This window comes from Tympanuchus pallidicinctus, unplaced genomic scaffold, assembly GCF_026119805.1.
Source record: "Tympanuchus pallidicinctus isolate F22 unplaced genomic scaffold, pur_lepc_1.0 scaffold18, whole genome shotgun sequence".
Classification (NCBI taxonomy): domain Eukaryota; kingdom Metazoa; phylum Chordata; class Aves; order Galliformes; family Phasianidae; genus Tympanuchus; species Tympanuchus pallidicinctus.
In genome coordinates, this window is record NW_026294699.1 from 9,649,249 (window position 1) to 9,664,831 (window position 15,583).

The 15,583-nt window shown below is 41.9% G+C and overlaps 1 protein-coding gene across 1 annotated transcript; it reads right to left on the bottom strand.

The window, feature by feature from the left end:
- Positions 1–589: 589 nt before the first annotated feature.
- TEKT4 (tektin 4) lies at positions 590–13,074 on the bottom strand. The gene is made up of 6 exons (XM_052680282.1): positions 12,216–13,074; positions 6,310–6,380; positions 4,814–4,957; positions 3,419–3,641; positions 2,446–2,600; positions 590–872 (listed from the first exon to the last, which is right to left on the bottom strand). The coding sequence occupies exons 1-6, from the start codon at positions 12,777–12,779 to the stop codon at positions 656–658; spliced, it is 1,374 nt and encodes a 457-aa protein (XP_052536242.1). The 5' UTR covers positions 12,780–13,074; the 3' UTR covers positions 590–655.
- Positions 13,075–15,583: the final 2,509 nt, after the last annotated feature.

Consider the following 15,583-nt stretch of genomic DNA (forward strand, 5'->3'; position numbering starts at 1 on the left):
TGAAAGGCACGATTGCTATTCAGGCTCTGTTTAGGCTCTTTTTTTTTTTTTTTTCCCCTGAAAAAAATCAAATTGAATTGACTTGAAAGTTAAAGATCCTTGATCTCATTTTCAGATTAGATACGCGGGTGTCATGGACTGGCAGCGTTTTTGCCAATAGTCAGATTGTCATCTAACCTGTGCAAACTTTAACTAATAATGTTTGAAGAGCTGAAAAGTCCCTCATCTGTTTCCTCGCTGATCAGGCGATCTTCTATCAGGCACGCACTTTTATTGCTCTTATTTCATGCAGCCGTAAAATGCTAGAAAGCTATAAATTTTATGGGTTCACATCTGTGTATATTATAATTACTCAACATATTTGCTTCTTGGGTTCAAAGCCATACTGTGAAAGTTATGCGAATGTGATAGATACACATCAGATGCAAGGAATTGTCTTTAAGCTGCATTTTAAACTCACTGTGTATGTCTGCACTCAGACCAAATTTTTAGAGGGAAGGCTCAAAGGCAGCCATCACATTCCAATGCATTTTAATCCAAATACAAGACAGAAATGAACACAGTACTTCTGTGTATAACAGTATCCACGCATTTCCTATGAAAGATGCTAGGTGACACTTTTCTTCCAGACTTTGCACAGCCAGTACAGAGATTACTACCTGTAACCTGCTAGTTTCAGAACAGTCGGGTAGCGAGTGCGATGGGTCATGCACTTTTGCCTATCTATAAAAATACTGTTTGTTTTCACAGCTATTTCTTTTTCTAAATTCATCCGCGTGTCTTCCAAGTTCCTCAGAGACTGTTCAGCTTCCTGCAGTTTTTTCTTCAGAGATTCAATGGATTCTGTTAGTTCTTCAACTTCACCGATCAACCTGAACAGAATGACATAAGCAATATTAAAGTGAGCAGAAACTTGTATGTGTTCCTAAGGACACACGACCTGGAACAGGAACAAAAATCAATGGTTATAGAAGCATAACACTCAACAACAAGGGCAGGAGGTATTGATCCCAACACTTTGAAGAGGACCTGGTAAGTGTTGGAGACTATGGGCTACAGACTCAGAAATGTTGAACCTCTTGAAGGTTCTGTGCACTTAGTGAAAAACGGAACTCGCTCTCATAGCTTTTGTATTCGAGTTTCCCTTTATTTAGATAGATAGTACTAAGAACATCTTTTGCCACTGCAGACGAACTATCCATCCCCACTTCACAAGTATCCCATTGTGTAGAACACTTGTACCAAGGAACATCAGACAAAACTTGTTGGATGAGTCATCAGTTTGATTGCACCTGCACTTCCTTAAGCCTGGATTTTGATGTCTGTTCACTAGCATAAAGCTCAAGTATTAAAGATGATACTTGTACCAGAGATGAGGAAACGATCTTTAAATGCATGACTTTAAGTGGCAGAACAGCAGTAAACCATTTTTAAAAAACACATCACTTCAACTGAATGTCGGTGGGTAGGTGCCTTTTGCACTCTCTGTCTGCTCATGTTTACTTCCTGGGACAACAAAATCCCTGTATGCTATGGAAACTGAGTAAATATAAACAGTGTCAGCATGGCAATTAAACACATGCCGATTGAGCAAAGGGCTTGCATGTTCCTTAAATCGCATTAAAGGCAATTTACACACTGAGAGGCTTGCACAAGAATTATTTGCTGAATCAGGACTTCAGTGACTGTGCCTGCAATGGCATAAAGCATTCAGATTAACTGTAATTTCTTCCTCGCTGTATAAAGAACAGCATATCAGCTTTGAATGGCAGGCATCTTTGTTGCAAGTACATGGAAGCCTGCAAAAGCTGATCCTCCACTTCTCCTAAGGGCAGAAACATGTGAAGGAGGAAAATCAATTACAAGGCTTATAATGAGATCAAAAGTGACAAATGCGATGTTCAGACCTTTAAATTGGAAGGATTTATTGACCTCCAGTTCTAAAATGGATTATTACTGAAAATCAAATGCCACCAGCCCAATTCTTCTGAGTACTAAGGACATATCTCAGGCTATGGATATGTGCAGCCTATTTACATTCTCAGCACTTGAAACGTATTTCTTTCAGCACAGAGTCCACCTTGTGGTGAACTTTTGCTAATAGCAAAAGGGTTGCAAATTATTCACAAGTTGTCAGACTTTTTTTTTTTTTTTTTTTTTTGGATCATCTAAATCAAAAATGAAAGCACACAGTTCAGAGAAAAAAGCATAAAGACAAATAGCAGACTGGTGTGCATAGATTTTCTATTTGCCAATACATTAGATTAAAATAATGTCTTCCTTGCAGTGATTTCAGACAATTGAATTATTCCTGACATACCAAAATCAAACCTAGTAGTAAAAGAGAAAGACCACACATTTCTAAAAAAAAAAAAGTGCAAATGCTATCTTACATCACCTTTGGATAGAATGGACACCTTGGAGGACTTGTTTAGCAGCTTTTACCTGAATTGTGCTGCATCTCTGCAGAGCTCAACATTGGGCCTAAAAGACCTGTCATACAGCCTGGTTTGAGCCACTTTCATTGGGGCTTCTTTGTCTCTGATAGCTTGTTTGAGAGCAACAATGTTAGCTTCTTGATCTCCTATTTCCTTAAGGGTCTGAAAAAGATACCCAAGAAAAACTGTTTATTAAAAAAGAAGAAAAAAAAAAGCACATTGTCTCTGTGCATGCTATGCATTTGTTCATGGTCCCACTGAGTCACAGTTTTGATCTCATATTTGGCCAGAAAATAAAAGAAATGAAAGTGCAAAGGTGGTTTTGACGTCTTTATTTCTACTTCTATACTGAGAATCTGAACTCTGGACTAAAAAGAGGCAGAAAATATTCTGTAGCCTGTTTAAAAGCTTCCCTGACAACACATCCCACCCCCTTGAATTGCTTTTAATGGTAAATTTTTTACTGTAAATTATCCCAGAAAAGTTTGATTTATTTTGAGCAAAATTAAGAACTGCTGCACAGCTTGGAACTGTATCGAGTTCTAGTGAAGAAAATAGAAAAAGACAGGAAATTCTGAATCCTTTCTCCCTCATAACCACAGACACAAGCAGAAAATAGTCTGGCAGCTGTCATTACCCACCAGTACTAAGGAATGACTTGTTCTTTCTACGCTACCCAGTGGCCTAATACAGAAGTAGGAGCTGCTCCACATTGGCGAGGATACAGAGGCCAAAGATACTCTTTCCATTTGACAGGAACTGCTTAATGAAGACACTACAGAAGAAGCACTGCAGACAGCAGCACAAGCTGAACTGGAGCCATAATCCAGCACTGAAGACTCTTATCAGATACTCAGCTGACACAGCAGTGTTTTATACCTGACATGGACTAAGAATTTTTTCCTAGAGGATAAGCCCACTGTGATCTTCTCAGAAGATGCTGTCATGCCTGTCTCCAGCATTCAAAAAATGACACTTACTCCTTTCAAATGATGCTCTAGTTTGTGTTTTGTATCATCCAGCTCCAAACAACGTTTGGCAAAAGCCTCATTAACAGCAGCACATTGCATCCTCAGGTCCTCAGATACATCGTGAAGAATATTATCAATCAAAGCACGAAGATTAACTGAAGCCAATCTTTCTCGTTCTGCCCTATAGATGTTGTCATGACTGAACTTGGCCCATGTCTCTGGTGTTGATGCACTGGAAGAAGGGAATAGTATATAAACAGAATCATAGAATTGTAGGGGTTGGAAGCTTGCTCTTTGTTCAGGTTGCATTTAGAAATACAATCTGAAATTGGTTTTCCCCCTGCAAAAGCTTTGGATACTTCTGTTTGTGTTTGCTATGTTGCATGCAGTCTAGACTTACCAACAAGGAAGATTAAGAGTCCTTTATAAAATTAATCCCTCATCCACTTCATTGCTTCTGTGGGAATAATGTGTGATCAAAAAAAAAACAACTCGCCAGCAATCTTCTGCACAGTAATTGCAAGCAGAAGCAGTTAAGTCACCACCAAATAAACACATGAATATATGCATGCACTGCAGACTCTGTACGCTTCAAAACAAAGACAACACGATGTCTGCTTATACTTTGCCACGTTGAGCAGCAGAAGACACTGCAGTACTTAGGTCACTGTAGCAGAAATGCTAAGTCATGACTTGAAACAGTGATTGAGCACCTGGTAGGAAGTTAGGGCCAACCCAGGGAAACTCAGGTGTATACAATGCTCCTGAGTGACCAGAAGGGTTGGAGCCAGGATCCATCCCTTCCCAGAGTTCAGTTAAGGGTTGGCAGTGGAGGTAAGGGTGAGTTACTGGAGATCCTTGTATACTTGAGGCCTTTTGAAGGTAAGCAGTTTTTTTGGGAGTTTTTTTTGTTTTTTTTTCTTTTGTCTTTTTTTCTTCCCCCCTTTATTTCTGTGAATCTGATTGTTGCACTTGAGCAAGCTTGCTGCAGTCTGGGACCTTGCTGCTCTGCTATTATTACTGTGATTTCTATTGATACAGTATCTGTAACCCATGTGAAAATTATCTGAATGTTATCTGAAAGTGGCATGTCTGTTGGTGTTCATAGGAAGTGTATGTAGGAGTTAGATAGGACTTTAGAAGTATAAAGGCAATTATTTCTGAGAAAAGCTTTAACGAACCTACTTTGTATGTAATCTACTTTGCCATCAGTGGCATGGCATGCTGAGATGGTAGCGCTACCATTACTCTTGGAGTAGCTGTTTTTGAAGGTATGATGTCTCCCACTCAAAATAACAGCAATAACATCATTAATTCACGGGAGCACTGCAGCTTTCAGTGATGCAAAGGATGTATTGCACTTTAACAGTGTAATTGTGGAGCATAATGAGAAGAACTGCTTACCTCTCTTCAAACTTCACTGAACTAGGGTGGAACTGGATGTTGGTGCTCTGGTTCTTGTATCTTCCACACTTATCATCAATGTTGTACGTTTCAACTTTGTCTGACCAGTCCATTTCACAAACCTCTTTGTGGTCCCGATTTAATCTGAAAAGCTCATCACTGTTATCATATATGAGTAGTGAAAAACAACACAACTCAGCAAAACTGACACAAACATTAATGAAACTAGGCTCTGATCCTTTGCCTGTCAAATGAAAACGGGAAAGCAGACTTGCCTAGCTGAACTTTCTCTCCCAGCCATCTGTGAGGGCAGCGAGCTTGATGTGTTAACCACTTCCCTAGACGTTCAGCACTGTTCTGTGCCCACTGAAGGCTTAAGGTTTCTGTAGCCTGTGGCAAAGCAGTTGTTAGACTTTGGATTTTATGTCTCAATCCTAAAACAACGTGGATTTTTTTCAATAGCAGCTTCAGGTGGAGGTTATAACAACAGAATATTTTTCCCAAGACATCAAGCATTGCTTACAGGATGCTTAACCCTCTCGTGTGCTAGCACACTGAACCTGACTCTAAGACCTCTGAAAAGTGACCCTGTATTATCCTGTGAGCTCTCCTTGCTAGACTGTAATTCCTCCTCAGGAAATACAGGAGGAATGCCATTCAGGGTGGGAACTGATATGTTGTTGTTAATTTCAGAATTGCATTGCACATAATTAATTAGAATGACTTCAGAGTACAAAAGACAGTGTGCCTTTATCAACTGCTGACACCAGATGTCACTCTTAGCTAAAGAATTAAAAAAGATCCTGCTGGCCAGCCACAGTACTTAAAACAATCTTGAAACAGTTATAACAAGCAAAGTTTAAATTCAACAGATTCCTCTGAGATTGTAACTGATGTAACAGAGCAACTTAAGTTTTTCTGCCTCCATAAGCATTCTTTTTTTAAAAAAATAAATTCATTTTATCTGGTAGAACAGAATAAATTGAATTATTATTATTTTTTTTTAATTAGCAAAGTATCAAGGTTTCTAGCAATTAACTCCATGATATGGAGTTAACCTGAGGATTTGGATAATAACTTCTTTCCAAAGGATTTGATATAAATTAAAGGCAAATATTCCTTTTGAAGAGCAATGGATGTTCATATTGGCAGGGAAGGCAGAGCTCTGTTATATTGCAAGTTCACACTGACATCTGGTGGCAAGAAACTCATCTTGAAAAGGCCCTTTGATCCGGTAAATAATTGTAAAAGATCTTACAGTACAAATACATCACATGCTGTAACAAGACAGCAGTGTCTAGGTAATATTTTGTAATATTTACTTTTAGTACTGGGAAACTGGAGAAGCGAATACACATACTGGAAGTTATGGAAGGGAATGGCTCTTCCTGTGCCTTGCTTTAGCTGGTAATCCTTAACTTTCATCACTGAGTTCCTCTTCTCAGGTTTTTTTGACTATATTAATAATGATTGAGATATTACAAGAACTTTCTTACCGCATCTGGTTACTAGCTTGCATCAAAGTTCTTTTCAAAAGCTCCTGGATATTTCTGATAAGCTCAGCTTCCTAGATAAAAATAGGAAGGCTTCTATGATACTCAGTGCAGTACATACCATCCTGCAGAGCAATTCCATTTTAATGGTTGTGGATATATACTTAAATCTCCCACTCATTACCTACTCTTACCATATTATTAGAAGACAAGATCCTCTCTGGAGTCAGCAAATACTGAGTAGCTCAGCTTTAAGTTTACAAAGACAGCAATATTTGAAGTACTTCTAAAGCCTGGGGATTCGTTATTTTTATATTGCATGTGTATTCTATGAGAAAGCATACGTTCTGTCAGATTAAACAGAACGCTTGAGTTACCTGCACAGCCTTGAAATAGGGAACAGACAGGGCAGCAGCACTGTGCTCAGCGTGAGTCACTGCCTCGCACGAAACCAAGGTGTCACTTTGGAGCTGGGCAGAACAGTGGCAGCATAAATTCTGCTGCCAGGAGCTGCTGTCTTGCAGCAGGGTGTGATGCAGCAGACCAGCTTCTCTGGCAGGACGCTGGCAGCCAGAATCTGCCTTGCTCTGCAACAAGCACTTTTCTTGGAAGCTGCTGCCTCGCGCATTTCCAGCAGATCTCCAAAAATACCATTTGTCTGAATTGTGGTGATAAGGAGCTACTTAAAGGAGTGGCAGTATCATAATCTTTCATTGGCCTCCTTCCTTTGAACACTCTGCATTAACTAAAAATAGCAGTTACTGTTCTGTAGTTTAGGCAGTTACTGTCTACTTTGGCAGGTACAGGAAAGCCAGCCCAAGGTAAACCTGGTGACACATGCCTGAGGCTTGACTCTTACTATTAGACCAAGTGCTTTTGCCTCTGGTGAGGGGTAGTATCAAGGGCTACAGAATTACCTGAGCTATGCAGCATAGTTGGAGAGGCTAAATGCCTTCAGCTATGAGAGGTGATTGCACAAAGCCCTGCCTCACCTTGAGAACAGATTCAAAGACTGAACTTAGAGCTTGTGCTGCTTGCAGCAGGAATGTTCACTGCAGCATAAACACTATCAGGACAAAAAAGACCATCATTTGTAATATTCTCTTACAGAACAAGAAGTACCTGGTGCTCATCTTTGATGGCAATGGTGTTGCTTTAGGGATTAACCATCAGTGCTCTGTGAAGTACTTTACTGAACTGGTGGTTATACACTGCATAAAGGCCAGACCAACGGATGGTTTTGTTTATTTCATAAAGGCATTTAATACCTGAAATTGGTATCTTAAAGAGCTTTTTTTTCATATGGTGAGCTTCTAATTAATGTAATGTGTGTATTAGTGACAGTCATCCAGTGACAATTAAGGGAGTATACGCTAACTAATGAGTTATAGCCAGAACATTGCTGGTACACGTTGATCCTCAGTGTTCTTGACAAACAAATGAGTGCATGTGTCCCTGCAGTGTCAATTTCTCCACCACAAGAAACCATTGGGGAGCGTAGGAGAGATCATTTTATTCCAAACAGAGAAGGGCAACCGAGACTGGGGAGAAAATATTATTTCTAAGGGTCTGAAAGAGCACAGTTAAAATAAATACATAGCTGAAGGTATCAGTTTACAAACTGAGAACACAAAGACTTGCTTTCTGCAAAAAAAGAACTATTACAGTGACTGAATTGTCAAAAAGAAAAAAAAAAAAAAGGATTTTAAAGTGTTATGAAGAGCCAGCACTTGAAATTACTCTTACAATAATTGATATTGTTTGTGTTGGGCAGTCAGTCTCCATGTAAATAAAGAGGCAATCATTTTCCTGTGTGCAACGTGCACAGTCTTAATGAGAAAAGCTTTCCTTTGGCAATTATGGCCTCTCATATGGGAAAAGTGAAATAGCCTCAAAATAAAGAACTCCCTTGTTGAATGACCTAAAATGAAATTAAGAAATAGATTTCCTTTTGAGGAGATATGCACTCAAGTAAGGTATTGTTCTCATAATTAATGGCAACCTAACACTACTCAGAGTGAATAAGCAGATGCGAACAATGATGAGTTTTCAACTTATCTAATCAAGGGTTTCTCCTAGCTTTTAAAGCAGTTGAAAAGTCCTACTGCGTGGCTGAGAGGAGCTGTGGCACTGTGCTGAAGGTGGAGATCCATTGATGCAGGTCATACAGCCCTGGCTGTGCTGCCAGCTATCACAGAGCAACCCAGCCAGTTGACAAGTGTAGCTGTGGCTAGCTCATGGGAGGAAGGCCACAGGTCAACTCTGCATAAATATCAGGTCTGCCAGAGTCAGCTGAGAATCTGCTGCCTGCAGACATTGAAACAAAATGCACTGCTTTTTTGGAGTTGTCTATGTGGAGGACTGCTGGCTTGCTTTGCAAAGCTACAGATAATGCTGTTTGGAAAGGGGTTTCTGTTGATTTCCTTGCCCCACGATTGCATTTGGCAGGCATGCACACAACTGTATCATTCCTCCACTTTTTAATTTTATGTAGCTGACAGGATCTTGGCTAATGCCTTTGTCTTTAGCACCAGGGAATATTGGGGCTGATTTCATCATTGAAATAAATGGACAACTGATCAACATTCTGAGTCTAATACAGTCTTTGGATTAAAAACAAAACAAAAAAAAAAAAAACAAACCACCAAATGTAACTGCATCTGCTTAGACCACAGTCATATCTGGCAGTCACTTAATGAGTCTGGACACTGGATATGCAGGAATAACCTTGAAACACAGAATGAATGCAGCTGAAGCATGATTTATTGGCAGTATACCACTCTGTGGCAAGTGCTGTGCTAGAGCATGCCATTTCAGTATTAAATGTGTGTACACAAAAACACTACACCATGATTAAACTGATGCAAAGGGGTTTCAGAGATGTCATATGGGCTATGGAAGGAAAAACCTCATGGAAAACAGATGCATGTATTGCTTTTACTGAATTCTGCTTCTTCCAATGCTGCAGCTCAAAGAAATAACTATGAAGAGATTTTGTCAGCTTTTTAGTCACTAGAGATCACTCTTTACGGGGAAAAGAATTGTCCTTCAGATTCTTCTTAACCAGAACTATATTGAGGAAAGATTAGTATGCTGCCGAGCGGAATCTATGATGTTCTGAGTAACAGATGATTTTATTATGCATCTGAGGCGCTTTCACTTAAATACCTTAATCCCTCATTCCAGCAGCTGCTATTTAATTGGGGTATGTCTTACTCTAGGTAATCTAAATATGACTCTATCCTGCAGAACAAATAGGAGAGATGAGCTAGAACCGAAAGCTGTAAAGAGATGGATTGTGTGCCAAAGAAATAGGAAAAACTGAAATCTTATATGGGTATGCAAAACTTTCAGCAGAGATATTTCTGTTTTATTTGTGAGTCATCTGAAATGATTCCTGCTCAACAGATAGTGAAAGTCCAATTAAATGCTGGGTTTCAAAACTGCTTGTTTTGTGCATTTGGTGTTCCCTCGTTAAATGTCATCTGCCTAGGGGCTGCTGAAAGGTGGTTGTCTCAGCAGGATGCTCTGAGAATATTCCACATTGCTGCAGAAAGTTGAAAGCAGCAACAAAACCCATGACCTGTGCAAAGCTTTTCCAAGACCATGTGAAAGGCAATCCTTTGTCCAGAGGTGTTCTTCCCCTGAGCATGCAGATTCTCCACTTATCCACAGGAGCTGGGAGGATCACAGTGAAGATGCTGTCCAGTGAAGCCAATATAAGCCTGGACTGCTAGTAGAAGAGGAAAAATTTCAAATAGAGGAAAATGCTGTAGAATATAAGTTAACTCTGAAGTTAAAATTCCTTGTGGAAGGAGAAGAATGTCTGTTCCCTCACACAGCTGACTTTAGGGAAAATGTTCCTTCTTTTTCCTTTTTTTTTTTTTTTTTTTTTTTTTTTGCATGGAAGAGAATGAATGGCACCTGATCTCCTGTGAGTTAATTACCATTTAAGTTAAGATTAGAAAAAGGCTGGACAAGAAAGCAAGGTTCATAAATGTATGTAAGTACTTTAGTAATAAAATTTGCCTACCTCCTCTAAGTAAGCAAATGAACACAGAGCTACCAGTGAAGTGAGTCATTAACTCTGAAATCTGCACAGTGAACTGCCAGAATTCATGGAAGGGCAACTTGAAGTGTGAAGAATTCAGTTTTAAAGACAGTAAGAAATAAAAGGTACTGCATTCTTTTTTTGCAATGAAAGAGGTACAGAGTACAGCAGCAGCTTAAAGAGCCAGCAAAACCACAGAGGGTACACTTGGAAAAAAAAAAAATCTATTTGCAAATATTTATGCCATAAAATCTATCCGTCCATGAAAATGGGAAGGGTTTCCTCTCATATTATATACTCCTCTTCCTTCTGTACTGCAAAGGTCATTGGCATGGCAACAAAATCTTCATTTCTCAGGAGTCCATCTGCTGCTGGTACACACGCCTCAGCTGAACTCACATCATTCTTTTTTGATGACATCCCACTTGGCTGTGGACACTGCCGTCACAAGCAGAGAATCGCAATTTCAGGTGAAGAATTAGCAGCAGCAGATGGACTTCTTAGCAATGAACAAACTATTCTCTGGCACAGAGATCAGGAGAAAATAAATGCAGGAGAGAAATCCTTCCAGAAAGTTGGATTTTTTGAGGGGTAGGTCTTACATTTCACGCATTTCTCTGAAACAGCAGCAGCTGATGAAAATGGTTTCTTTTTGTTGTTGTTGTTATGTGAATCTTGTAACTACAATTCACAAAGCAGACCAGTATGCTGCTAAAATGTTCTTCTATACACTAATTCTCTCATTTTTCTATTTTTGACTAGAACGACCTCCAAATATTGATCACCACTGAGCATTATTCCTATCAAAAATATTATTAGATACTATCACTTCATCAGCTCTGTAATCCTCTTAAGTATTTTTCTAACAACAAACATTAATCAACTGTGTTAATCAGTAACTAATCATGAATATACTTCCACAGTATAATGGAAGCTGCAGGCCAATAAGTGATCATTCACTTATTTATGGGACACTAGAAAATGTGTCATTCAAGAATGAAAAATGACCCAGAATCTCTTCCCCGTACCATAAGCAATCAGAATAATTACATCAGTTTGGAGGCAATCTACATGCTGTGCTGGATTTTGGTGACAGTTAACAAAGTGTCAGCTGGAGTAGAGTCCTCTAGGGGAGGGAAGGATCAAGCAAATTTCAAGAGAGCACCAGGTTTGCTTAAGTCACGCTGTCAGAAATACCATCTGTCTGTGCCTCCCAGCGTGTCTAGAGCTGTCATCTCATGCAGGTGTCACAAAACTATATTGTACTGTTTGGAGAGAGCCATGCTGCTGTTCTGCAGTACAATTACAGTGATGGCTTGTGCTGAGACACAGTAAGTTCGATGTTAGATCATCACCTTGGCAGGGCTACAGCATCAGACTGTAATACAGGTAAAAGGCAGAGACTGCTCACTTGAGCATGGAAAACAGGCAAGCAGCGTTTCTCTGGTTCTGAGTAGGCTGCTCATGGGGTACTGCATTTTTAAATGTAAGCTGTACAGATGAGGAGACTTTAATCCAATAAGAATCTGGAAAATGTTCAATGCCAGAATAAGATGCTGAATCTCATATTGGAAACTTAAGCTCTGAATTTGCTTGGATTTGGTCTGAGGGAAGGGACCTGGTCTCCTCTGGGTGTACTCATGTCATTTTTAACTTTTTTTTGAAAATGAAGGAAGAATTTTTAAGTAATCCTTCCTCAATTTAGGACTGAGTTCAGGCTGCCTAGAAGTAGAAATAGACCTCTGTTAATATCCAGAGAGCACCTTCATGATCTGCACTTTCCATCTACTAACCAAGTTGCTCATAGATCAGGGCAGCACTGCCAAAGGGCCACCAATACCCTCAGCCTTGCTCTCACCTTCAGCAGCTCCCTCTCCACCTCATCACAGACCAGGTCTGGGGGCTGCCTCCTCTCCCGACACTGCAGGTTATCAGTTGCAATGGCATAGGGAACCTCGGTGGCATCGAGAGCCCTTTCCAACCTCAGCTTCTGGGCTGCCAGCAGGTTGGTCTCTGCGTCCAGCTCCTCAATCTCCTTCTGAAGCTCTGTCTTCCAGAAGTGGATGTCCTGCAGCCGCTGGCCCAGGGCGGCTGTGGAATCCTTCTGGGCACGCTGGGTGGCAGCTGCGGTGCTCTCAGACAGCTCTTTGGCTTCATCCCTGTTGCGCTCGGACTCCTCACAGCTGGCGAAGGCCTTGTGGTACAGGTTGTAGTTGCTCTGGTGCCACTCCGGAGGCAGGTACTTGGCAGTGCGGAAGCCGGCTGTGGCTAGGCCGCTGGAGGAATCGGGTCCCGTCTTCAACGCTGCCTCATAAACCTTCATGGGTAGCTGGGTGGCGGGCACTGTCTGCGGTGCCGGTTCTTTAGTCAGCGGCACCCGGGCGGGCGCCGGGCCGCTGGGGCTTCCCTCGGGATGCTCCATGGCGGCCGGGTCTCCCCTAGGCCGCGCCGCGTCCTCTCGTTGCCACGGCAACGACAGCAGCCAATGAAGAGGCGGGTCCCCCCACTGCGAAGGGAAACCCGAGGCGGTGACGGAAGAACGGCCCGCCCCTCGTTACCCAACCGCCAATCAGAGCGTCGCTTCGCCATGAGGGCCCAGTCGATAGGGTGAGCGCCGGCCGGCCCCGCCTCCAAGCTGCATGTTGCGGTGGTGACGGGGACACCCAATCGGGACGCAGCAAGGCCTGCGGGGAGAGCTGCCGGTATCATGGCGGCGCCCCTGAGAGGGTGGCAGGGTTTCCCTGCGTAGGCCGTGCGGTGTAACTGCTGTAGCTTACCCGTGCTTGTAAAAATAAAGATATGCTGAAACGTCCACATTGCTTTCTGGCTCCTCTTTTTGTGCTGAAGAACTTCTCTGTGCAATGGAGATTTTTTTGAAATAAGAGAGGAGCCTGACAGGATTCTGGCCCTTGGTGCCCGTGGGAGGGGGGCTTATTCCCAAATCTTAGCGTCGTCGGATGGCTTGGATTAGAAGGGACCTTAAAGATCTGCTTCCAGGCCTACTGCATCACTGCAACCCCAAATGCTCACCCCTGAGGCTGTTGGTGGCCATGTCAGGTGCTGTGAAATCCGTCTGCTGCTGCAGCCTGCCGTGTAATTCTCACCTGAAGGCACACGGGCAGCTTATGCTCGAATTTAATTTAATTTCAGGGCGTTTGCCATCACTGAGCAGGAGGGTAAGGCAAGGCTCAGTGCAATGGGAGGATGCTGGAGAGCGCCGTGACAACAGAGGGCACTCTCGTCCTTGGGCTGGGCGCATCTCTCCTTCAATATCTTTTAGATGTAGAAAGTAGAAAAGAAAAAGCCGTGTGGTCTGCCCAGTGCCACCCAGGCCAGCGGGCTCCTTGGAGTCCAGGAGAGGGATGCCTGGACTGTACCTCGGCTGCATAAAATAGCAGATGAGTGTGCTCTGAGCCCACAGAAAATCCAGTCATTCTTCCTACAAGATCTTGTGCTCTTTATAAAGAGGTCAGTTGGTTGGTTGCTTCTGATAGGGAGCTTGAATCTGGAAAACACAGTGTGCATCTGTGGGCAAAACACAGTGTGCATCTGTGGGCTGGCAGCACGGCCATAGCAGAACTTCCCTGCCATCCAGCTGTGTTGTAAAGGAGACTGAATTCCAGCAGAGATGAGAAAGTGTTTTTCTCTGAAGGTTTCAAAGGAGCTTTTATTAGTGGCTTTTGATCATAGCCCGTTCAGTGTCACCCAGGCAGTTCTGCAGAACTGCCCACTAGGGCCACAGTGGGATGTGTCTGAGATTGGAAATTTAGCAGCAGACTGGGCTGTGTGACTTGATGTGACTGGTAAGTTTTAATCTTCAACAGCAGAGAAACACAAATGTACACATACAAAAAAAAAAAAAAAAAGTGAGCAGTTTTATGGTTGTTATCCCAAATGGACACTGCTTCAAGGAACAGATGGAATTGGAGAGTGTTACTGTCAGGCTAGGTTTTTGTTGTTGTTTTGGTTTTATTTTTTATTTTCTTGTTTTCTGTCAGTCCAAGCCCGCTTTCAAATCTTCACAGACACATTTTGTCCTAACAGGCTTTATATCACATCACTGCAAGAAAGAAAAGCAAAACCTATTGGCACCTGACAGATTCAGGTGTTCCCATTATTATCCAGGGCAGACCCAGGGACCCTGTGTTTCAAGGCTCTTTAACAGCCAAGTGATTTAGTATGCCACTGTACATATAAATTATTAACAGTTATCCAAGATGTTTCTGGATCACAAGACGACAAAATATACTGGAAGAGAAGAACAGGAATGTTTTCCAGCTCAAATATTTTAGTGTGCAATAGATTAAGATTTCTCTTGGCTAGAATCCTTTCTAAGGGGAACAGTTTCCCCTTCTCACACTGGATTCTCCTGTTTGTGTCAGGTGCTCCATGAGGTTTGCTGACTGCTGCTGCTGCTTTTCCCTGTCTTTTTTGTTTGTTTGTTTGATTGATTTATTAAATTAGTGGGAGAGGAGTACAGTTCTTGCAAATGCAGAAGGGAAATTTCCCTTGCATCCTAATAGCAGAGAAGTTCATTTCTTGTCTACAGCATGGAAGAAATAACTTGTCCAAAGGAAGTTGGTCTGAATCCTTTCCTTCTCTTTGCAAAGGCATTCAGAAGAGCTTGAAAATGTGACCCACTTCCACTGTCACACCTCTCCAAGCAGGGGCCAATACATTATGTAGTATTCTGAAAATCTGATTTTCAAGTGATGGTGATGCTTTGGAGGCTGCTTCTCAGAATCTGTTCTGCAAATATCGGTGCCTTGAGGGCAGGGGACCTGCTGAAGAGAAGAACCCGACTTCCTTTGTTATTCACGTAACAGAATGTCAGCACATGGGGGCTTTATGTGGTCTCTTTCTCGGAGCAAATAAGTGTAATTGCTAATTTAATGCAGTAGTATCAGCAAAGAAATCAGAAGCAAAACCAAGGGCACACCTCCATCTTTTGCCATATATTTTCATGGGAGAAGGATCTTTGTTCTCATGTACAGTGCCAGAACCTTGCTAAATAATGGAGAGCACATCACAAACCTTTAGTTTGCCAGCTATAAAGAGATCTACTACATATAAGCTATAGACTGTTTCCTGGCATAAACATAATTTGCTAAGAGATGTAGAACCAAAATCTGAGCTGATGCAAAGCTGCATGTGTTGCTTTGCCTGGGCAGACAAAAGAACTCAGGGGAAACTGCTGCTGAGGCAAAGAAGAATGCAGGGCCAACA